General features: G+C 39.0%; 1 protein-coding gene across 3 annotated transcripts in view; it reads right to left on the reverse strand.

Moving 5' to 3' along the window:
• LOC128684988 (regulator of chromosome condensation-like) overlaps nt 1-25,502 on the reverse strand; it is a 59,508-nt gene that overhangs the window by 8,661 nt on the left and 25,345 nt on the right. For 2 of the 3 annotated variants that reach the window (XM_070103871.1, XM_070103873.1), the window contains exons 4-7: nt 20,187-20,366; nt 9,834-10,059; nt 6,018-6,170; nt 4,101-4,194 (exon numbers count right to left, since the gene is read on the reverse strand). In XM_070103871.1, coding sequence (XP_069959972.1) covers nt 4,101-4,194; nt 6,018-6,170; nt 9,834-10,059; nt 20,187-20,366 — 653 coding nt within the window. The remainder of the gene's footprint in view (nt 1-4,100; nt 4,195-6,017; nt 6,171-9,833; nt 10,060-20,186; nt 20,367-25,502) is intronic. The other variant, XM_070103877.1, reaches the window with a different exon arrangement.

Genomic DNA, 25,502 nt, shown 5'->3' on the forward strand with positions numbered 1-25,502 from the left:
GTGAATTTAAGGCCAGCAAAGGCTGGTTTGAGAGATTTAAAAACCGTACTGGCATACACAGTGTGGTGAGGCTGCCAGTTTGGACCACAAGGCGGCTGAAAAATATGTGCATGAATTCCAGGACTGAAGGACTGAAACCTGAACTAGTGTTCAATTGTGATGAAACAGGCCTCTTTTGGAAGAAAATGCCAAAGAGGACCTTCATTACACAAGAGGAAAAGGCAATGCCAGGACACAAGCCTATGAAAGACAGGCTGATGCTAACGTTCTGTGCTAATGCTAGTGGGGATTTCAAAGTGAAGCCATTACTAGTGTACCATTCTGAAAATCCCAGTGTGTTCAGGAAAAACAATGTTATGAAGAGTAAATTGTGTGTGATTTGGAAATCTAATAGTAAGGCATGGGTCACAAGGGAAATTTTCGTTGAGTGGTTCAGTGAAGTGTTTGGCCCTAGTGTGAAGGAGTATCTCCTGGAAAAGAAATTGGATCTCAAGTGCCTGCTAGTAATGGACAATGCACCTGCTCATCCTCCAAACTTGGATGACCTAATTTTCGAGGAGTTTCGGTTCATCACAGTAAAGTTCTTGCCCCCGAATACCACTCCTCTCCTCCAGCCCATGGACCAGCAGGTCATTGCAAACTTTAAAAAACTCTACACAAAAGCAATGTTTCACAGGTGTTTGACTGTGACCACAGACACTCACTGGACCCTAAGAGAATTTTGGAGAGAACACTTCAGCATCCTCCACTGCATAACCCTTATAGGTATGGCTTGGGAGGGAGTGACTACCAGGACTTTGAACTCTGCCTGGAGAAAACTGTGGCCAGATTGTGCCGACAAGAGGGATTTTGAAGGGTTTGGGACTGACCCTAATGAGCCTATGTCTATTGTAAAATCAATTGTGGCACTGGGGAGTTCTATGGGGTTGGATGTGAGTTTGGAGGATGTGGAAGAATTGGTGGAAGACCACAACGAAGAGCTCACCACTGAGGAGCTGGAAGAGCTTCAGCAGGAAGAGCAACACATCGCAGCTCAGAATCTTGCTGCAGAGGAGGAGGAAGAGAGATGGAAGAAGGTGCCTTCTTCAGAAATTAAAGAGATTTTTACTATGTGGGGTAAGATGGAAAGCTTTATGAAGAAACATCACCCTAACAAGGTTGTTGCGAGCCATATTGGCAACATGTACAGTGACAAAGTCCTGGGGCATTTTAGGGAAGTGTTAAAGAGACGCCAGAAACAGAGCTCTCTTCACAGTTATTTTGCGAAACAGGACTCCATTGACTCTCAAGGTGGTCCTAGTGGCATTAAGAAACAGAGAAGACAAGCAACCCCAGAAAAGCAATTGGTACCTGAGGTGTTGCAGGAAGGAGATTCCCCTTCCAAACTATAAACAATCCACTCTCTCTCCTCCAGTCTCCCATACACTAAGAAGAATCTCCAATAAAGGTAAGTGTTATGCTGTTAATGTTTCATTCATCATTTCCCATTGTATTGTTTATGTACTACATATATATTTCATGTAAAAAAATTTTTTGTTTTAATACTTCTGTGTGTCAGGAACGGATTAATTGTATTTACATTATTTCTTATGGGGAAAATTGATTCGTAAATCATAAATTTCGTTTATAGTAACAGCTCCAGGAACGGATTAATTATGAAAAACGAGGGACCACTGTAATTACCTCACAATACAAATACTCTTACACTGTGTACAAGTTGTACAAGTTAGTTCAGAATAAACAAACAGCAACACACCACTTTTTAGAGTGAATGAAGATGATAATATTAATACAGTGGAACCTCAAAAATCGAAAGTATCACATATCAAACGTTTCGAAAATAGGACCATTTTTTCGGACAGTGTCCCTATTATCGAACGCGCCCCTATTTTCGGACCGCCGGGTATGGGACCTGTCTGCCGCCCGCTCTGTCCGCGTCCCCGTGCAGGCGCCGTGAGCAGTCTAGCTTTGTTTATGCTTGAGTGAACACTAACCTGCGCTCTCATTCACGCATTTTACGATTATTTCGTTGTGTTTAGTGCTTGTGGGACTGTGAAATAAGCTGCCATGGGCCCAAAGAAACTTGTTAGTAGTACCCCTGTGGTAAAGAAAGTGAGAAACACCATAGATGTGAAGAAGGAAATAATACAGAAGTATGAGAGTGGTGCGAGACTTGTTAAGCCTGCCAGGATGTATGGGAAAAACAAGTCGACCATTGGTTCTATCCTGTCAAAGAAAGAACAAATAAGGAAGCTGATGTTGCGAAAGGTGTTAATATAGGGAGTGGATGAGGTGCCTTCTTCAAAGATTAAGGAGATTTGTGCCAATTGGAATGATGTCCAAATGTTTGTGCAGAAGTACCACCCTGAGCAAGCTGAAACAAGCCATCTTTGCAACAAGTTCAGTGACAGAACCATGTCCCATTTTAGGGAAATGCTAAGGAGGAGCCAGAAACAGAGGACTGTGGACAGTTATTTTGTGAGACAGGGGTCCAGTGACTCTCCAGCTGGTCCTAGTGACATTAAATGACAGAGAAGGGAAGTAACCCCAGAGAGGGCTTTACATGAAGTCCTCATGGAGGGGGATTCTCCTTCCAAACACTGATCCCAACTCCTTCTCTCCTCCTCCCTATCTTCCAGATGCTATCACCAATCTTCAATAAGGTAAGTAAAAATGTTATTTTATATGTATTACTATACATAATTAAAAACTATAGTACTGTAATTAATCTCTATAAAATGTATTTTTTGTGTGAATATTTTTGGGTTTCTGAAACGGATTAATTGTATTTCCATTATTTCTTATGGGAAATATTGCTTCGAATTTCAGACTTTTCGAATTTAGAACTAGCTCCTGGAACGGATTAAGTTCGATTTTTGAGGTTCCACTGTAATAATAATATAATATTATTATTATTAATAATAATAATATTTTTTATTATAAAAAGCATTAAACCCACAAGGGTTTAGTGAACTGCTATATATAAAGGCATACGAAAAGAATATTTTTCTACAGTTATCCCCCAGTTTGACTAGAGAAAACGTAATTCTTCCGACACTACCTACACAGCTGCTTTGTAAACAAGTTTCATATTTACATCAATTTTTATTCTGTGAGTGTATGTATCATGTTTATGTGCTATGTAATGGGTTTCACATATAATTTTGAGGAAAATGTCATAGATGGATTAATGAAAAATGCCTATATTGATGTAAAATAAGACATTTAGTGTGCCCAAGTGTGATTATTATTACGTAGTATTGGCGTCATGAGTGGAGAGAGACTTAGCGATTTTAATGTGTACCTGCACACCAGCACAGTGTGTATATTTAGGTACAGGTACACAAGTATAATTATCAGAGTACATATAAAATATGCAATAACTTTAAAACACTTGAAATTTTGGAAAGTTTCCTGACATAATAGATGTGGTCACAGAAAATGTAAACAAACTGGGTGAGGGGCGCCGTATTTGAAAGACCACTTGCCGTATAGCAAATTTTGGTCATAATTTGACATCGCCGTATTAGCAGAACGCCGTAAAGCGAAATGCCGTTAAGCGGGGCCTTACTGTATTTCTTATGGGAAAATGATTCACTTTCCGATAATTCTGGTTTACGATGAGCTCTCAGAACGGATTAATATCATGAACCGGGGGTCCACTGTACCTTGAAATTGAGCACAAAGTAGCAGAAATATTCAATTTTTAGAAAGTTTCCAGACATAATGCAGAGACATAGAGCTCACAGAGGATGTAAACAAAGTGGTGCATGGAGACCGTATTAGCGAGTCAGGTGGGGAGAGGGGGGGAGCCGAATAATGAGTTTTGGTCATAATTTGAAATGTCCATATTAGTGAAATGCCATAAATTGAAACACTGTAAAGCAGGGACCTACTGTACTTAATTTTATTTTTAATTTGTATTTTGATGAATCTGATATATTTTGTAGTTCCACATATATTTTTAATACATGCCTTAGGCCAATTTGCAAACAAGTTCTTTTCCATTATTATAGTATCAAAATTTCAAAAGACCTATTTCTTCCTGTTTCTTTTAAGAGTGATACAAATATAGAGAAAAAGAATATTACTACACATACCTATGGTGCTGTCCAGTTGAGATTTGTTTCCAGGTTTTACCAAAAAAGTTCTTTAATAAAACTGGCTGAAACTTATGATTGGTATCTTCATCACCTGAAACAGTTAAATTTGAAGGATAAGAAAAGTCAAAATATTAAAATGCAAGAGTCTAAACTCTAAAGGATGCTTACCAAACAATAATACAGGTCCACATCCCTTTATCCAAAACCCTTGGGGCCAGTAGTTATTCAAATTTCAGAATTTTTCAAATTTCAGAATGAAGGCGGGGTCTAGGGCAGCACCCTATAAACAAACATCAACACTGCAGCAAAAATGTATGAATGCTCTAAGTGGGACAAATAAAGGCTACAAATACTACTACTTATAGGGTAATATATTGATAAATGAAATAATGGGATAATTCTAGACAAGGAACCTGATTCTCAAGATGATTGACACATGTTTTTAAAGGCTTCAAGTGTCATCTGTCTTATTAACATAAGTTTCTGTTTCAGCAATCTCTCTTTAACTGAGTAAATTGCCATAATCTCTTGCTCACTGATAAATGCACATTGTTCAAGGCCAGCAATTAACTGATCACACATTTTCACCATATCTATGGGGACTTTTTCACCTGTGCTCACAATGTCATCATCCCTATTCACATGCTTATTTGTATTTAACACCATTTCAGCAATTTCACCATCACTCAAGGAATGCACAAGTGCATCATTGTCAATGTTCAGCATTTCTTCGATGTCAGCTTCCTGTAACTTATTTACACTTTCCTCCGATAAACTTTTAGGCAAGTTATGAGGTTTGATATCATCATCATCTCATCAGTGACATGAAATCCTTCAGTCTTCATATGTAGGTTCATTTACATCAAACATCATTTTGGGCCAAAGTCTGTGCCAAGCATTTGTTAATGTTGATTTATCAACCTCCTTCCAAGCATTAACAACTGCACTGTTACCTATAGGGGTATCTGCAGGTCTTTTTGACATTTTCACATTGAAATTAAACAGTCACAAAATAAAAAGCAAAAACAAAATTCTGTATTAGCAAACAGCTGACGCACGTGTGAACACTACAAGCACTGAGACACAACTGATGCCTGCCACTATGGTTGTCAGTGTTGCATGACGCTGTCATGTGGGGGCATTGGAGTAATGTAGAGATGACTGACGTTCCACACTCCACGAAAAAACTTTAGTTTTCGGAACTTTTCGAATTTCAGAATTTCGGACAAAGGGATGTGGACCTGTATTATTTTATGAAATAATTCAGCATATTCAGGATAGCTCTGCTTATACAGCAGGTTAGGGTCCAGGCTAATGCTGTAAAGTGAATCATAGACCTTTTACACTTTCAAATACATATAAAAGCCTGATAACATGTTTACACTATCATGTATTTAGTGAACAATACAGCTAGGTCTAAAAAATGCATATACAGTACACACATTACTAATATTTTTTGTCCTTAGCTTATAGTGAGTGGTGAATATAATTACTGTGGGAAGTCTGAATAAAAGAATGGGTATAACTGAAAAATCATTGTATTAGCAAAACACCAAGTGAAGTGCTATAAAGCGGGGCCCTCCTGTAACAAAAGATAATCCATGGGGAAGTAGAGAAGAACCCTTCCTCCATAAGCCATGCATGTCGTAAGAGGCATCTAAAATACCGGGAACAAGGGGCTAATTACCCCTTCTCCTGTGTAAATTACCAAATTCAAAAAGAAAAACTTTCATTGACTTAAAAAGAAAAATGAAAGTTTTTCTTTTTAGGTCAACGTGCCTTGGTGGGAAAGGGCTGGCCAGGAAAAAAAAAAAAAAAAAAAAAAAAAAAAAAAAAAAAAAAAAAAAAAAAAAAAAAAAAAAAAAAAAAAAAGAGGATATCGCCTCACACAACAATTACTCTTAAAACACCTACCAAGTTGGTTGTAATTGTTGAGCCCAAATGCATAGATATTTCCTGTCTCACGTGCCCGGGCAAAAGTGGCAACTCCTCCAGCCCACACGTCGTCAAATAAAACAGCTTTTCTATTCTTGAAAACTTTTATGGGCTGTGGGTCAAGTAAAGTTTCTGAAAGAAGATTTTGACAAATGTGCAAGATGCTACAAAAAAAAAAAAAATTGTTACTGAATATTCCAACTTTGCCTACATAATGTTTAATTTTCACATACCAACAAATACTGACCCTACATACGAACTAGTAAATGTAGTTTCATGACAATATTTATTATTATTTTTTTTTAACAAGTCGGCCGTCTCCCACCGAGGCAGGGTGACCCAAAATGAAAATACTTTCAACATCATTCAACACTTTCACCTCATTCACACAATCACTATTTTTGCAGAGGTGCTCAGAACACAACAGTTTAGAAGCATATACATATAAAGATACACAACATATCCCTCCAAACTACTAATATCCCGAACCCCTCCTTTGGAGTGCAGGCATTGTACTTCCCATTTCCAGAACTCAAGTCCGGCTATATAAAAATAACCGGTTGCGCTGAATCCCTTCACTAAATATTACCCTGCTCACGCTCCAACAGATTGTCAGATCCCAAATACCATTCGTCTCCATTCACTCCAATCAAACATGCTCATGCACACCTGCTGGAAGTCCAAGCCCCTCGCCCACAAAGCCTCCCTTACCCCTTCCTTCCAATCTTTTCGAGGACAACCCCTACCCCACCTTCCTTCCCCTACAGATTTATACGCTCTCCATGTCATTCTACTTTGATCCTTTCTCTCTAAATGACCAAACCACCTCAACAACCCCTCTTCAGCCCTCTGACTAATACTTTTATTAACTCCACACCTTCTCCTAATTTCCACACTCCGAATATTCTCCATAATATTTACACCACACATTGCCCTCAGACAGGACATCTCCACTACCTCCAACCGCCTCCTCGCTGCTGCATTCACAACCCAAGCTTCACACCCATATAAGAGTGTTGGTACTACTATACTTTCATACATTCCCTTTTGCCTTCATAGACGTTTTTTTTGTCTCCACATATACCTCAATGCACCACTCACCTTCTTTCCCTCATTAATTCTATGATTAACCTCATCCTTCATAAATCCATCCGCCGACACATCAACTCCCAAGTATCTGAAAACATTCACTTCTTCCATTCTCCTCCTCCCCAATTTGATATCCAATTTTTCTTTATCTAAATCATTTGATACCCTCATCACCTTACTCTTTTCTATGTTCACTTTCAACTTTCTACCTTTACACACACTCCCAAGCTCATCCATTAATCTTAGCAATTTTTCTTTAGAATCTCCCATAAGCACAGTATCATCAGCAAAAAGCAACCCACCTTGCAGCATATCCTCCCTGTCACACATCCCTCCCTGCAGCACATAGTTCCCTGCAACATGTCCTTTCCTGCAACATATCCTTCCCTGCAGTACATTCTTTGCCGCAGCACATCCTCCCTGCTACAATTCCCATTTTGTATTTGATTCCCCATAATTTAATCCAACCCCTCTCCCGAACACCCTAGCATTTACTTCTTTTACAACCCCATCTATAAATATATTAAACACCCATGGTGACATTACACATCCCTGTCAAAGACCTACTTTTACCGGGAAAAAGTCTCCCTCTCTTCTACACACCCTAACCTGAGCCTCACTATCCTCATAAAAACTCTTTACAGCATTTAGTAACTTACTACCTATTCCATATAGTACTTGCAACATCTGCCACATTGCTCCCCTATCCACTCTATCATATGCCTTTTCTAAATCCATAAATGCAATAAAAACTTCCCTACCTTTATCTAAATATTGTTCACATATATGCTTCAATGTAAACACTGGATATACACATCCCCTACCCACTCTGAAACCTCCTTGCTCATCCGCAATCCTACGTTCTGTCTTACCTCTAATTCTTTCAATTATAACCCTACCATACACTTTTCCTGGCATACTCATTAAACTTATTAATCTATAATTTTTACAATCTCTTTTGTCCCCCTTCCCTTTATATAAAGGGACTATACATGCTCTCTGCCAATCCCTAGGTACCTTCCCCTCTTTCATACATTTATTAAACAAAAATACCAACCACTCCAGTACTATATCCCCCCTTGCTTTTAACATTTCTGTCATGATCCCATCAGTTCCAGCTGCTTTACCCCCTTTCATTCTACATAATGCCTCACGTACCTCCCCCACACTTACATTCTGCTCTTCTTCACTCCTAAAAGATGGTATACCTCCCTGGCCAGTGCATGAGTTTACTGCTTCCCTCTTATCGTCGACATTTAAAAGTTCCTCAAAATATTCTCGCCATCTACCCAAAACCTCCATCTCCCCATATACTAACTCTCCTACTCTGTTTTTTAACTGACAAATCCATTCGTTCTCTAGGCTTTCTTAACTTGTTTAACTCACTCCAAAATTTTTTCATATTTTCATTAAAATTTCTTGACAGTGCCTCTCCCGCTCTATCATCTGCTCTCCTTTTGCACTCTCTCACCACTCTCTTCACCTTTCTTTTACTCTCCATGTACTCTACTCTTCTTATAACACTTCTTCGTAAAAACCTCTCATAAGCTAACTTTTTCTCTTTTATCACACCCTTTCCTTCATCATTCCATCAACCACTCCTCTTTCCTCCTGCACCCACCCTCCTATAACCACAAACTTCTGCCCCACATCCTAATACTGCATTTTTAAAACTATTCCAACCCTCTTCAACCCCCCCCCCCACTACTCATACTTGCACCAGCCCACCTTTCTGCCAACAGTTGCTTATATCTCACCCGAACTTCCTCCTCCCTTAGTTTAAACACTTTCACCTCCCTCTTGCTTGTTGCTGCCATTTTCCTCTTTTCCCATCTACCTCATACTCTAACTGTAGCTACAATTAAATAATGATCCGATATATCAGTTGCCCCTCTATAAACGTGTATAACAAACTACTTTCATTACGTGCTATATCATACCTTGTATATTTATTTATCCTCTTCTTCATAAAATATGTATTACTTATTACCAAACCTCTTTCTACATATAGCTCAATTAAAGGCTCCCCATTTTCATTTACCCCTGGCATCCCAGATTTACATACTACTCCCTCCACAACATTTTTGCCCACTTTAGCATTAAAATCCCCAACCACCATTACTCTCACACTTGGTTCAAAACTCCCCATGCATTCACTCAACATTTCCCAAGATCTCTCTCTCTCCTACTCTACACTTCTCTCTTCTCCAGGTGCATATACGCTTACTATAACCCACTTTTCACATCCAACCTTTATTTTACTCTACATAATCCTTGATAATATAGTCTGAAAATCTCCCCAACAAATGAATGGATACTAACATTCCAATCTTACTAAGCAGTTCTAGAAACCTGATAGCTGTTTGGTAAATATATATGGAACCAAAATATCATGGGGATTTGTAATGGATTCTAGGTTCAAAAGGTGTACAATTATCATTGGATAGCTCACAATGCATTAAAGTCTAGAAGAATTTTAATTAACTAAATAATAAACACATTTTTGCCTATTAGGAAGTGGGAATAAAATTAAATGTTTTATTTTTAAATAATTTAAATAATTAGAGGTCATTGTAACAGATCTAATAAAACATTAATCTCATATGAAAATATCCTTGAAAAAAATATAAAAAAACCTAAGAGCTATCCCTAATATAACTAATCCAAATAGTGAAGCTTTTTGCATTCCAAGGCTTGCAACCATACCTATGCCTTTTCGGTTCCTGGAATCTCTGGTAGCAAAAACTTCAGCAATCCTTCCTAGTTGTCCTGATTCCCCACATCCACACGTAAACACACGACCATCATGAGCCAGCATTGCCAGGTGATTGTTGCCTGATGAGATCTTTATAACAGCAATGTCACTTAAAATTTGTCTAGGTGTTTTCTGTAAATGCCCTTTATCTAAGAATCCTAAGGGACCATTGTTATCCTGAAAAAAAAATGTATACAATGGAAGAGACTGGTGTATAAATTAGGCCAAATTACTAAAACAAGTCTATTAAAATAAACCTTCGATATAACAGACTAACAGTAGAGGGAGGGATTATTCTCCGAGTGTCCATTGGTTTATTCTCCGAGTGTCCACTAAATCAGAATAATGTAAGAGCAATACAGGTCCTCCATCACAAATCCGGCATCATTCGGACCTGTAGTGTGCCGGATTACGGAGTTTGCCAGATTACAGAGTGGTTAGGTTAGAATACACTTAATAAAATTAACCAACTTGACTTAAACAAAGTTCACTGAACATCGGCAAAAATAGAACATTTCTGCTACTTTGAGCTCAATTTTAAGGTACTTTTCATCATGAAACCAATCAAAATCACATCTATTTCTGTAATATATCTCCCATTCTATCAAATGAGACCCAAAAAATGAGAATACAACCATAAAAACCATATGAAAATATGCTGCAAAGAGGCAGTTAATGGCTGAAAGTGAACTCCCTTATTTATCGTCAGTTTTTTTTTTATTTGGCGTATGTTAAAAAGCATCTTTCCATCATACACTGCCCAAGTTTCAATAAGATAGCCCAACAAACAAATTGGAAAAAAAAAATATTTACCAAAAATCATACATGGCAAGCCCAAGCCAGGCACTGGAAATAAGTCACTGACTTTTTTGGGTTATCCTAGGTTCTCTATACATACGCTGCTATGTATGATAATCAATGTAACTGTATTTGTGTATACCTGAATAAACTTACATATTTACTTACGTACATCTATTCTGTCGACTGAGTTCGAGAAACCGCCCATCCACCTATTTCAACTACCCAATAAAGTGGTCAGAAATTGGCAAATAATTTGGCCAATTTCACACAAATTTCAATGAATGCCATTTTCAAAATTGGGTCCAGAATTAACAATGCAGACATTCCTGGCACTAAAATAACATTTTCTCTGTTTAGTCACAGCTCCAGTCCCCTCTTATATTACTCTTGCTTATCATTTTGAATTTTTATTCACACAAAAAATAGAAGATTTACTGTTATGCAGACTACTGCATTATTGTAATAATTGTATAAATAATGTCACCCCATTCTTGACTGCGTATTGGAATTTGGACTGGCCAGTCGGACACGTATTAGACGTGACATCATTTGTTCACTCTTGAACATCACTAAAGAATGGAAGATTTCCGTCACTGTGAACGCAATTTCAAGGTACTTTTCATCGCAAAAGCAATCAAAATCATATCTATTTCTGTAATGTATCTTCCATTCTATCAAATGAGACCAAAAAAACGAGAATACAACAATAAAAACCATATGAAAATATACCGCTATGAGGCCGCTAATGGCCGAGAAGTGAACTCCGCTATTTATGGTCTGATTTTTTTCATTTTTGGTGTATGTTAAGAAGCATCTTTCCATCATACATTGCCCAAGTTTGAATAAGATAGCCCAACAAACAGCTGAGAGAAAATAATAATAACAATAATTTTATTTACTACATGTACCTTTCTTTCTTTCAACACACCGGCCACATCCCAGGAGAAGGAGTTACTAGCCCCTTGCTCCTGGCATTTTAGTCGCCTCTTACAACATGCATGGCTTAAGGAGGAAGAATTCTGTTCCACTTCCCCATGGAGGTAAGAGGAAATAAGCAAGAACAAGAACTAGTAAGAAAATAGAAGAAAACCCAGATGGGTGTGTGTATATATATGCTTGTACATGTATGTGTAGCGTGACCTAAGTGTAAGTAGAAGCAGCAAGACGTACCAGAAAAATTGACACCAGCAATACTACCATCATGTAAAACAATTACAGGCTTTCGTTTTACACTCACTTGGCAGGACGGTAGTACCTCCCTGGGCGGCTGCTGTCTACCAACCTACTACCTATATACTACATGCATATGTATATGATATACAGGCCTAGCTGACATCAGTGACATACTACTATATGGAAAGCCCCTTGTTATGTTAAGCATTTCAGGCAAATTATGTCAGTGTCCCAGGATAACACGCACACTAGTCCACTAACACCTAGGTACCCCATTTACTGATGGGTGAACATAGACAACAGGTGTAAAGAAACACACCCAATGTTTCTACCCTGGCTGGGAATTGAATATCTACCAAAAATCATATGTGGCTAGCCCAAGCTAGGTGCTAGAAATAAGCTGCTTTGACTTTTTTGGGTTACCCTAGCTTCTCTACACATATGCTGTGTGATAATCAATGTAGAGAAAATAGCTTTTTTTTGTTTCAGTTTTATTCTGCAGTACGAGTGTATATCACGGTTAGCCCTTTGCTATACTCCGTTTTCTCTAATATAGAATTGTTCTTGTATCCCATATCCTCTTCATCCCTCCATCGAACTGCTCAGTATTATGCCAAATATTATTTATTCTGGATTATTTAGCATGTTTTTATGGTATTTATATTGTTTATTATGTCATATTAGACTAAGTGTGATACGCAAATATGCCGTAGTGTTAATATTAGCGTAACAATAAAGCATATTCCCCTGCATCATTAGACTGAGCTCATGGCAACCGACAGTGGCTTCAAAGCCACCTTATCTTTTATGGACAATGTACTGTGTATGTGCTTTACACAACAAGAAACATTTCTTTTATTTGTTGGAACCATGGCTAGGGCTAAAAGTAAGCAGGTTATAACAAATGGAGAAAAAATTGGAATGACTTATGCAGCAAGTAGTGCCCCCCAACAGTACCAGCAGGTTGGTGTGGCAACCCTAGAAATTTGAAATTATGCTAGCCGAAATTAGTGCTGAATAACTGATGGAACCGGATGTCTGATTGCCAGATTTGTGATGGCAGACCTGTACTACAATAAACAATGAAAATGAAGCAATTGAAAGTGCAATATACCCAGAGGATTTGCTCCACTACTAAATTTTAACAGTACATTATTTTGAGATTTTTGTGGCAGTTATGGATTTGGAAAAGGAGTATGACAGGGTGGATAGGGGGGCAATGTGGCAGATGTTGCAAATGTATGGAATAGGAGGTAGGTTACTGAAATCAGTGAAGAGTTTTTACGAGGATAGTGAGGCTCAAGTTAGAGTATGAAGGAAAGAGGGAGATTATTTCCCAGTAAAAATAGCCCTTAGACAAGGATGTGTGATGTCACCATGGTTGTTTAATATATTTATAGATGGGGTTGTAAGAGAAGTAAATGCGAGGGTCTTGGCAAGAGGCGTGGAGTTAAAAGATCAAGAATCACACAAAGTGGGAGTTGTCACAGTTGCTCTTTGCTGATGACACTGTGCTCTTGGGACATTCTGAAGAGAAGTTGCAGAGGTTGGTGGATGAATTTGGTAGTAGGTTGGTAGACAGCAACCACCCAGGGAGGTACTACCGTCCTGCCAAGTGAGTGTAAAACGAAAGCCTGTGATTGTTTTACATGATGGTAGGATTGCTGATGTCTTTTGTCTGTCTCTTAAATATGCAAGATTACAGGTATGTCTTGCTACTTCTACTTACACTTAGGTCACACTACACATACATGTACACATTTATTTATACACACTCATCTGAGTTTTCTTTGATTTTATCTTAATAGTTCTTGGTCTTATTACTTTTCCTTTTATATCCATGGGGAAGTGGAATAAGAATCTTTCCTCCGTAAGCCATGCGTGTTGTAAAAGTCAACTAAAATGCCGGGAACAATGGGCTAGTAACCCCTTGTCCTGTAAAGATTACTAAAAAGAATAAGAAGAAAATTGTCAAAGTGGGAAGTCTGAATGTATGTGGATGTTGTGCAGATGATAAGAAAGAGATGATTGTGGATGTTATGAATCAGAAGAAGCTGGATGTCCTGGCTTTAAGTGAAACAAAGCTGAAGGGGGTGGGAGAGTTTCAGTAGAGAGGAATAAATGGGATTAGGTCAGGGGTTTCAAATAGAGTTAGAGCTAAAGAAGGAGTAGCAATAATGTTGAAGGATAAGCTATGGCAGGAAAAGAGGGACTATAAATGTATTAATTCAAGGATTATGTGGAGTAAAATAAAGATTGGATGTGAAAAGTGGGTTATAATAGGCGAGTATGCACCTGGAGAAGAGAGAAGTGTAGAGGAGAGAGAGAGAGATTTTGGGAAATGTTGAGTGAATGCGTGGGGAGTTTTGAATCAAGTGTGAGAGTAATGGTGGTTGGGGATTTCAATGCTAAAGTGGGTAAAAATGCTATGGAGGGAGTAGTAGGTAAATTTGGGGTGCCAGGGGGAAATGTAAATGGGGAGCCTTTAATTGAGCTATGTGTAGAAAGAGATTTGGTAATAAGTAATACATATTTTATGAAAAAGAGGATAAATAAATATACAAGGTATGATGTAGCACATAATGAAAGTAGTTTATTAGATTATGTATTGGTGGATAAAAGGTTGATGGGTAGGCTCCAGGATGTATACGTTTATAGAGGGGCAACTGATATATCGGATCATTATTTAGTTGTAGCTACAGTTAGAGTAAGAGGTAGATGGGAAAAGAGGAAGGTGGCAACAACAAGTAAAGAGGGAGGTGAAAGTGTATAAACTAAGGGAGGAGGAAGTTCGGGTGAGATATAAGCGACTATTGGCAGAAAGGTGGGCTAGTGCAAAGATGAGTAGTGGGGGGGTTGAAGAGGGTTGGAATAGTTTTAAAAATGCAGTATTAGAATGTGGGGCAGAAGTTTGTGGTTATAGGAGGGTGGGGGCAGGAGGAAAGAGGAGTGATTGGTGGAATGATGAAGTAAAGGGTGTGATAAGAGAGAAAAAGGTAGCTTATGAGAGGTTTTTACAAAGCAGAAGTGTTATAAGAAGAGCAGAGTATATGGAGAGTAAAAGAAAGGTAAAGAGAGTGGTGAGAGTGCAAAAGGAGAGCAGATGATAGAGTGGGAGAGGCACTGTCAAGAAATTTTAATGAAAATAGAAAAATTTTTGGAGTGAGTTAAACAAGTTAAGAAAGCCTAGGGAAAGTATGGATTTGTCAGTTAAAAAAAGAGTAGGGGAGTTAGTAGATGGGGAGATGGAGGTATTAGGTAGATGGCGAGAATATTTTGAGGAACTTTTAAATGTTAAGGAAGAAACAGAGGCAGTAATTTTATGCACTGGTCAGGGAGGTATACCATCTTTTAGGAGTGAAGAAGAGCAGAATGTAAGTGTGGGGGAGGTACGTGAGGCTTTACGTAAAATGAAAGGGGGTAAAGCAGCTGGAACTGATGGGATCATGACAGAAATGTTAAAAGCAGGGGGGGATATAGTGTTGGAGTGGTTGGTACTTTTGTTTAATAAATGTATGAAAAAGGGGAAGGTACCTAGGGATTGGCGGAGAGCATGTATAGTCCCTTTATATAAAGGGAAAGGGGACAAAAGAGACTGTAAAAATTATAGAGGAATAAGTTTACTGAGTATACCAGGAAAAGTGTACGGTAGGGTTATAATTGAAAGAATTAGAGGTAAGACAGTATGTAGGATTGCGGATGAGCAAGGAGGTTTCAGAGTGGGTAGGGGATGTGTAGATCAAGTGTTTACATTGAAGCATATATGTGAACAGTATTTAGATAAAGGTAGGGAAGTTTTTATTGCATTTATGGATTTAGAAAAAACATATGATAGAGTGGATAGAGGAGCAATGTGGCAGATGTTGCAAGTATATGGAATAGGTGGTAAGTTATTAACCCTTTGAGGGTTTTGGTCGTACTAGTATGTTTTACGCGTAGGGGTTTTTGACGTACTAGTACTCATAAATTCTAGCGGCCTCAAATCTAGTGGGAGAAAGCTGGTAGGCCTTCATGTGAAAGAATGGGTCTATGTGGTCAGTGTGCACAGTCTAAAAAAAATCCTGCAGCACACAGTGCATAATGAGAAAAAAAAACTTTGACCATTTTTTTTTAATAAATCAGCGACTTTGCAGTGTATTTTCGTATGGTATTTATTGTTGTATTCTAGTTTTCTTGGTCTCATTTTATAGAATGGAAGACATATTACAGAAATTGAGATGATTTTGACTGGTTTTACAATGAAAGGTGCCTTGAAATTGAGCTCAAAGTAGCAGAAATGTTCGATTTTTACCAAAATTCAAAAGTAAACAAATCGTGCCAAGCGTGCAATACACGTCAACTGGTGAGTCTAATATTCTTTTACAAGTGCACCAATAATATTTATACCATTTTTTACACTAATGCAGTAGTCTGCATAACAGTAAATCTTATATTTTTTGTGAGAATAAAAATTCAAAGTGGAAAGCAAAAGGATATAAGAGGGCCCTTGAGACGTGACTAATGACTAGAGGAAATGTCATTTTAGTGCCAGGAATGTCTTTCTTGTTTATTCTGGACCCTATTCGGAAATTGGCATCTTTTGAAATTTGTGTGAAATTGGCAAAATTGCTAAATTCTGACCACTGTACTGGATAGTTGAATTTATAAATGGGTGGTTTCTTGCACCCATTTGATAGAAAAAATGGAGTTCTAGCGAAATATTCATGTTTTTTGTCGACTAGTACAGTGAAATTGGCCGAAAATGGGGCTCAAAGTGGGCAAAATCGCTGATGCGTAAATATCGCCGAGACCACTAACTTTGCGAGAGCATAATTCCGTAAGTTTTCTATCAAATTTCAAACTTTTGGTGTCTTTATGATCGGGAAAAGATTCTCTATCTTTTCATAAGAGAAAATAATTTTTTTTTTTTTTTAAATTTGGCCGACCCTGAGAACGAGTTTCGGAGAGGGCCTGTCGACCCTCAAAGGGTTAAATGCTGTAAAGAGTTTTTATGAGGATAGTGAGGCTCAGGTTAGGGTGTGTAGAAGAGAGGGAGACTACTTCCCGGTAAAAGTAGGTCTTAGACAGGGATGTGTAATGTCACCATGGTTGTTTAATATATTTATAGATGGGGTTGTAAAGGAAGTAAATGCTAGGGTGTTCGGGAGAGGGGTGGGATTAAAGTTTGGGGAATCAAATTCAAAATGGGAATTGACACAGTTACTTTTTGCTGATGATACTGTGCTTATGGGAGATTCTAAAGAAAAATTGCAAAGGTTAGTGGATGAGTTTGGGAATGTGTGTAAAGGTAGAAAGTTGAAAGTGAACATAGAAAAGAGTAAGGTGATGAGGGTGTCAAATGATTTAGATTAAGAAAAATTGGATATCAAATTGGGGAGGAGGAGTATGGAACAAGTGAATGTTTTCAGATACTTGGGAGTTGACGTGTCGGCAGATGGATTTATAGAGGATGAGGTTAATCATAGAATTGACGAGGGAAAAAAGGTGAGTCGTGCATTAAGGTATATGTGGAGTCAAAAAACGTTATCTATGGAGGCAAAGAAGGGAATGTTTGAAAGTATAGTAGTACCAACACTCTTATATGGGTGTGAAGCTTGGGTGGTAAATGCAGCAGCGAGGAGACGGTTGGAGACAGTGAAGATGTCCTGTTTAAGGGTAATGTGTGGTGCAAATATTATGCAGAAAATTCGGAGTGTGGAAATTAGGAAAAGGTGTGGAGTTAATAAAAGTATTAGTCAGAGGGCAGAAGAGGGGTTGTTGAGGTGGTTTGGTCATTTAGAGAGAATGGATCAAAGTAGAATGACATGGAAAGCATATAAATCTATAGGGGAAGGAAGGCGGGGTAGGGGTCGTCCTCGAAAGGGTTGGAGAGAGGGGGTAAAGGAGGTTTTGTGGGTAAGGGGCTTGGACTTCCAGCAAGCGTGTGTGAGCGTATTAGATAGGAGTGAATGGAGACGAATGGTACTTGGGACATGACGATCTGTTGGAGTGTGAGCAGGGTAATATTTAGTGAAGGGATTCAGGGAAACCGGTTATTTTCATATAGTCGGACTTGAGTCGTGGAAATGGGAAGTACAATGCCTGCACTTTAAAGGAGGGGTTTGGGATATTGGCAGTTTGGAGGGATATGTTGTGTATCTTTATATGTGTATGCTTCTAAACTGTTGTATTCTGAGCACCTCTGCAAAAACAGTGATAATGTGTGCGCGTGGTGAAAGTGTTGAATGATGATGAAAGTATTTTCTTTTTGGGGATTTTCTTTCTTTTTTGGGTCACCCTGCCTCAGTGGGAGACGGCCAACTTGTTGAAAAAAAAAAAAATGAAAAAGAAGTCTAGGTAGTAGGTTGGTAGACAGCAACCGCCCAGGGAGGTACTACCATCCTGCCAAGTAAGTGTAAAACAAAAGCCTGTAATTGTTTTACATGATGGTAGGATTGCTGGTGTGCTTTTTTCTGTCTCATAAACATGCAAGATTTCAGGTACAAATGCTACTTCTGCTTACACTTAGGTCACACTACATATACAAGTACAAGCATATTTTTTTTTTTTTCAACAAGTTGGCCGTCTCCCACCGAGGCAGGGTGACCCAAAAAAGAAAGAAAATCCCCAAAAAGAAAATACTTTCATCATCATTCAACACTTTCACCACACTCGCACATTATCACTGTTTTTGCAGAGGTGCTCAGAATACAACAGTCTAGAAGCATACACATATAAAGATACACAACATATCCCTCCAAACTGCCAATATCCCAAACCCCTCCTTTAAAGCATATATATGTATATATACACATCCCTCTGGGTTTTCTTCTATTGTCTTTCTAGTTCTTGTTCTTGTTTATTTCCTCTTATCTCCATGGGGAAGTGGAAGAGAATTCTTCCTCCGTAAGCCATGCGTGTAGTAAGAGGCGACTAAAATGCCGGGAGCAAGGGGCTAGTAACCCCTTACCCCGTATAAATTACTAAATTTAAAAAGAGAAACTTTCGTTTTTCATTTTGGGCCACCCTGCCTTGGTGGGATACGACCGGTTTGTTGAAAAAAAAAAAGAAAAAGAAGAAAATTAAAAGTGAATACAGGAAAGAGTAAGGTTATGAGGATAACAAAAAGATTAGGTGATGAAAGATTGGATATCAGACTGGAGGGAGAGAGTATGGAGGAGGTGAATGCATTCAGATATTTGGGAGTGGACGTGTCAGCGGATGGGTCTATGAAAGATGAGGTGAATCATAGAATTGATGAGGGGAAAAGGGTGAGCGGTGCACTTAGGAGTCTGTGGAGACAAAGAACTTTGTCCTTGGAGGCAAAGAGGGGAATGTATGAGAGTCTAGTTTTACCAACGCTCTTATATGGGTGTGAAGCATGGGTGATGAATGTTGCAGCGAGGTGAAGGCTGGAGGCAGTGGAGATGTCATGTCATGAGGGCAATGTGTGGTGTGAATATAATGCAGAGAATTCGTAGTTTGGAAGTTAGGAGGAGGTGCGGGATTGCCAAAACTGTTGTCCAGAGGGCTGAGGAAGGGTTGTTGAAGTGGTTCGGACATGTAGAGAGATGGAGCGAAACAGAATGACTTCAAGAGTGTATCAGTCTGTAGTGGAAGGAAGGCGGGGTAGGGGTCGACCTAGGAAAGGTTGGAGGGAGGGGGTAAAGGAGGTTTTGTGTGCAAGGGGCTTGAACTTCCAGCGGGCTTGCATGAACGTGTTTGATAGGAGTGAATGAAGACGAATGGTTTTTAATACTTGACATGCTGTTGGAGTGTGAGCAAAGTAACATTTATGAACGGATTCAGGGAAACCGGCAGGCCGGACTTGAGTCCTGGAGATGGGAAGTACAGTGCCTGCACTCTGAAGGAGGGGTGCTAATGTTACAGTTTAAAAACAGTAGTGTAAAGCACCCTTCTGGCAAGACAGTGATGGAGTGAATGATGGTGAAAGTTTTTCTTTTTCGAGCCACCCTGCCTTAGTGGGAAACGGCCAGTGTGTTAATAAAAATAATAAAATTATTTTGAGGTCCATTATCGAGGATTTACAGTATACACAAACTCCAAATTACTTGAAATAATACAGGATATAACAACATAGTTTGCAATGTCTGAATGACCCAATACTCAGATTTAACAAACCTTGATTTAATAAACTTTGGAAATATGGGACAAAATTTCCTGGGACAAGAGTTGTAAACAGAAATTCCCATTACCAGCCACCAGCTTCCCCACTCTGTTAGTGCACTAAATCAAGGATATATTGCACTCAGATTAATGTACAAGGTAGTGTACAAAACAATGTTAAAAGAAAAAAAAGTGAACAAGCTATAAAAAATATGATCACATACCCTAAAGCATCCCCAGGCAAACAGTCGACCATCTTCAAGAAGGGCTGCTGTGTGACAATCTCCGGCACTAACTTGAACCACTTTTCCCTCAACATCCACGGGACCACTAGTGTAGGTATCTTCATCATTGTCTGTGTGACGGCCCAAGGCACCCTCATCATTGCAACCACAAGTATATACCTAAACAGACCACATGAAGTGCTTAGCTCAATATATGCATAAATACATATTTTTTAATTTAATGACCATCTCCCACCAAGGGAGGGTAACCCAAAATACATTAAAAAACATTATATTTACAATTCCAGTAGACCATAATATGTTTGCAAGGTTAGTCTTGTACACTAAGGAAACTGAAACAGGCATTTCACTGTTGATGGTCTTATGACAGCAGTTAATTTGGTTCCAGACAGGCTATGGCAAGCAGGGCATTTACAGAAATGTTTGTTAGAAAAAACAAATATTATTTTAATCAAAACTAAGCACTAAACCCACCAGTGTCATAAAGCAGAAAAAGCAATATTACTTAAAAATAACTGTGTTTGTAAAGTTGTAATAATCAAACAATTCTTTATCCCTTTCACTGTCTCTATGTAGATTTATGTATATTATTGATGCCAGTGTCACTCACATAGATCAAAATTTTAAGCACAGCGCCTTCAAATATGCTGCAAGCAGTAAAATTTGGACAAAACATGAGAAATGATCTCGTGTTGCTTTAGTGACTGGAATGCAGTGTTTGTTTTCAATTTTGCTTTTAAATTGGAATTTGTTTAATTTTGTGTAAAATTGGCCAAATTACCAACTTCGTGCACTTTAGAGGATAGTTTTGATAGCTGAATGGGCGCTTTCTTATGCTCAATCAACAGAACGAAAGGCATACTAGTGAAACGTGTAAGAATTTGGTCAAATTTAAGCAATTTGTTCATTGCCAATACATAAATTGCACTTAGATTGCCAACTTTGCATCTGCATAATTCTGTAAATTTTCTATCAAATTTTGTATTTTTGGTGTCATTTCCTTGAGAAAAAGATTACCATTTGAGAAGAATTTTTTTCTTATTAAATCCTGATAGTGTCCAGTCCACACTTTTAATTTCAGGGGTCCTGACAGTGAAAAGGGTTAACCCTTAAATGGTCCAAACGTATATATACGTTTTTTCAACATCTGAAAGTATGTAAAAAAATGGAGATCTTCTTTTTTGTTTTACATTTGAAAACATGTAAAAAAAACTTTTATCTACAGTTTTTTTTTTTTGTTATATTTGAAAATATGTAAAAAAAAGTAGATCTACTTTTGTAGCACTACGAATTTTAATGTCAATCTCTTTGGACCGTTTAAGGGTTAAAGTACAAGCAGTCAAGAAATTTCTTAATTACAAAAGCGTTGTATCTGATCTAAGCGGTGAAACAGGTGCTCAATTACAGTGGTGCCTTGACTTACAAGTGCCCCAACTTACGAGTTTTCAGAGTTATGAACTGTCACTCAGTAGTTTTGGGTTTGAGTTGCGAGCCAAAATCCATGTTACAAGCTTCAGATATGCCTCCAGTAGTTAGCGCAGTGAATGCCACAACATCCGCCTAGCATCCCGCATCTCACTCGTTCAGTGCACGTGGTTACCTCGCCGTGGAAGCATCTTTCTTGTGTTGTGCTTGCGTTTTCTGTTTTTTGTATAGTTATTTTGCCAAATTTTTTTTCTAACCATGGGTCCCAAGCAATAAGTGCAAATGGCAGTGCTGAGAAGAAGAGGATGATGATGTCCATTGAATTAAAGTATGAAATCATAAAAAAACCCGAGCGAGGTGTGTGTGTAGTCAACTTGGTGAGGCAGTACGAGCGTAGTACTTCTATGATATGAACCATACTAAAACAAGAGGAGTCAATAAAGGTTATAATGCCAGCCAAGGGCGTTAAAATAACTTCTAAGTGGTGGACCTCTGTCCATGAAAAGATGGAGAAGCTGCTGTTGATGTGGTTGATAGAGAAGCAGCTCGCAGGAGATACCGTGATGGAGGGTATCCTCTGCGAGAAAGGACGAGGCTTTTACACTGATTTGTTGCAGCAGACCCCCAGATACTTCAATGGGCGAGGCATTGGAAGAGTTGTTTAACCCTTAAACTGTTCAAACGTAGATCTATGTTCACATGCGTAGTGCTCCAAAAGTAGATCTACGTTTTTTATGTATTTTCAAATACAGTGGTCCCTCGTTGTTCGTAATTAATCCGTTCCTGGAGCCGTTACTATAAACGAAATTTACGATTTACGAATCAATTTTCCCCATAAGAAATAATGTAAATACAATTAATCCGTTCCTGACACCCAGAAGCATTAAAACAAAAAAATTTTTAACATGAAATATGCATGTAGTACATAAACAATACAATGGGAAATGATGAATGAAACATTAACAGCATAACACTTACCTTTATTGGAGATTCTTCTTAGTGTATGGGAGACTGGAGGAGGAGGAGGAGAGAGTGGATTGTTTATAGTTTGGAAGGGGAATCCCCTTCCATCAACACCTCAGGTACCATTTGCTTTTCTGGGGTTGCTTCTCTTCTCTGTTTCTTAATGCCACTAGGACCACCTTGAGAGTCACTGGAGTCCTGTCTCAAAATAACTGTGGAGAGCGCTCTGTTTCTGGCGTCTCTAACACTTCCCTAAAATGGCCCAAGACTTTGTCACTGTACATGTTGCCAACCTGGCTTGCAACAACCTTGTTAGGGTGATGTTTCTCCATAAAGCTTTCCATCTTACTCCACATAGTAAAAACCTCTTTAATTTCTGAAGAAGGCACCTTCTTCCATCTCTCTTCCTCCTCCTCTGCAGCAAGATTCTGAGCTGCGATGTGTTGCTCTTCCTGCTGAAGCTCTTCCAGCTCCTCAGTGGTGAGCTCTTCATTGTGGTCTTCCACCAATTCTTCCACATCCTCCAAACTCACATCCAACCCCATGGAACTCCCCAGTGCCACAATTGATTTAACAACAGACATAGGCTCATTAGGGTCAGTCCCAAACCCTTCAAAATCCCTCTTAGCCACAGTTTTCTCCAGGCAGAGTTCAAAGTCCTGGTAGTCACTCCCTCCCAAGCCATACCTATAAGGGTTATGCAGTGGAGGACGCTGAAGTGTTCTCTCCAGAATTCCCTTAGGGTCAAGTGAGTGTCTGTGGTCACAGTCAAGCACCTGTGAAACATTGCTTTTGTGTAGAGTTTTTTAAAGTTTGCAATAACCTGCTGGTCCATGGGTTGGAGGAGAGGAGTGGTATTCAGGGGCAAGAACTTTACTGTGATGAACCCAAACTCCTCGAAAATTAGGTCATCCAAGTTTGGAGGATGAGCAGGTGCATTGTCCATTACTAGCAGGCACTTGAGATCCAATTTCTTTTCCAGGAGATACTCCTTCACACTAGGGCCAAACACTTCATTGAACCACTCGACGAAAATTTCCCTCGTGACCCATGCCTTACTATTAGATTTCCAAAACACACACAATTTACTCTTGATAACATTGTTTTTCCTGAACACTCTGGGATTTTCAGAATGGTACACTAGTAATGGCTTCACTTTGAAATCCCCACTAGCATTAGCACAGAACGTTAGCATCAGCCTGTCTTTCATAGGCTTGTGTCTTGGCATTGCCTTTTCCTCTTGTGTAATGAAGGTCCTCTTTGGCATTTTCTCCCAAAAGAGGCCTGTTTCATCACAATTGAACACTTGTTCAGGTTTCAGTCCTTCAGCCTCTATGTACTCCTGGAATTCATGCACATATTTTTCAGCCGCCTTGTGGTCCGAACTGGCAGCCTCACCATGCCTTACCACACTGTGTATGCCAGTATGGTTCTTAAATCTCTCAAACCAGCTTTTGCTGGCCTTAAATTCACTCACTTCACCACTATTTGCAAGCAATTTCTTTACCAAATCTTCATGCACCTGCCTAGCCTTTTCACAAATAAATGAAGTCATAAGAGTCTCTCCTGCTAATTGTTTCTCATTTATCCACACCAATAATAACTTCTCAACCTCTTCCAGTACTGGTGATCTCATTTTTATCAGCATAGTTACTCCCTTTGCAACAACAGCATCCTTTATTTCATTTTTCTTGGTCACTATGGAACATAAGGTTGTGTAGGGTTTCTTATACATCCTGGACAGTTCAGCCACACTTGTACCACTTTCATATTGTTCAATGATGGTTTTCTTAAATTCAATCGTATTTCTCACCTTCTTTACCACAGGCTTGGCACTAGGAGGTTTCTTTGGAGCCATGGTAGCTTATTTAGTACTTGCAAGCACTAAAATAAATGGAATACATATGTATTATGAAATATTTCGCTGGAGCACGTGAGGGGACCTTCGCTCACTGGTAAACAATGCCAGACTGGCTGCCGCCCTGGCTCACGCCGTGGGTACGCATCCCGGACGAACTACGACTCGCGAGTCAACCTATGAAAAGCGTGTCCATGTTTATACGAAAATACCTCTATGATTGGCGAATTTTACGATTTCCGGGAACTACGAAAAGCGGGGGACCACTGTATACCAAAAAAAAAAATGTAGATCAAAGTTTTTTGCACGCTTTCAAATTTAAAAAAAAAAAAAAAAAAAAAAAAAAAAAGGGGGACTTCGAAGGATTCGAACCCAAAGTGATAGTGGTGGAGGAGATTGTGTCCCTCGGAAGTCATGGAGGTGGATGAACAAGCTCATCGAGGAGCACTCTGAGGAACTGACGACAGAGGAGTCAAAGGAACGACAGACGCAGCAGCACACACAGGTTTTGCAGGAAATTGGTACCATGGAGGAGCCAGATGTGGAGGAGGTTATCTCTACAAGTGAGATAAAGGAAATGCTGACAATCTGGGAGAGACTTTCAGAGTTTATTGAAAGGAAACACCCAGAAAAAGTTGCAACTGGTTGTGTCCCCACTATTTAGTGATACTTTGCCTAACTCATTTCCATATCATTCTGAAAGGGAGGATTTAAAAAACCTCCTTGGACAGATGAAAGTGAGGAAAGCATGGCAAAAAAGGCAAAAAGCAGTGAAAGTGAAGTGAAAAAAAAAATTGTAGCAATTAAGTTCAGCGATTAAGTGTAGCATTAAGAGTGTAGCAAATAAGTTAAGTGATTAAGTGATAGAGTTCATGACGAACGAAGGCAACCAAAAAAGCATGAAACGAAATGAACTCCTCTAATCTCCTCTGCCTATCTTTTCCACCCTCCACCTCTGCCAGCATCTTCCGTTAGCCCAAGTCGTCTGATCTCCAAGGTAAATACACTTTATAAAACCAGTTTAGTTCTTTACATTCTTTTTTGTTTTA

The sequence above is a fragment of the Cherax quadricarinatus genome, chromosome 5 (genome assembly GCF_038502225.1).
Source record: "Cherax quadricarinatus isolate ZL_2023a chromosome 5, ASM3850222v1, whole genome shotgun sequence".
In the NCBI taxonomy this organism is placed as follows: Eukaryota; Metazoa; Arthropoda; class Malacostraca; order Decapoda; family Parastacidae; genus Cherax; species Cherax quadricarinatus.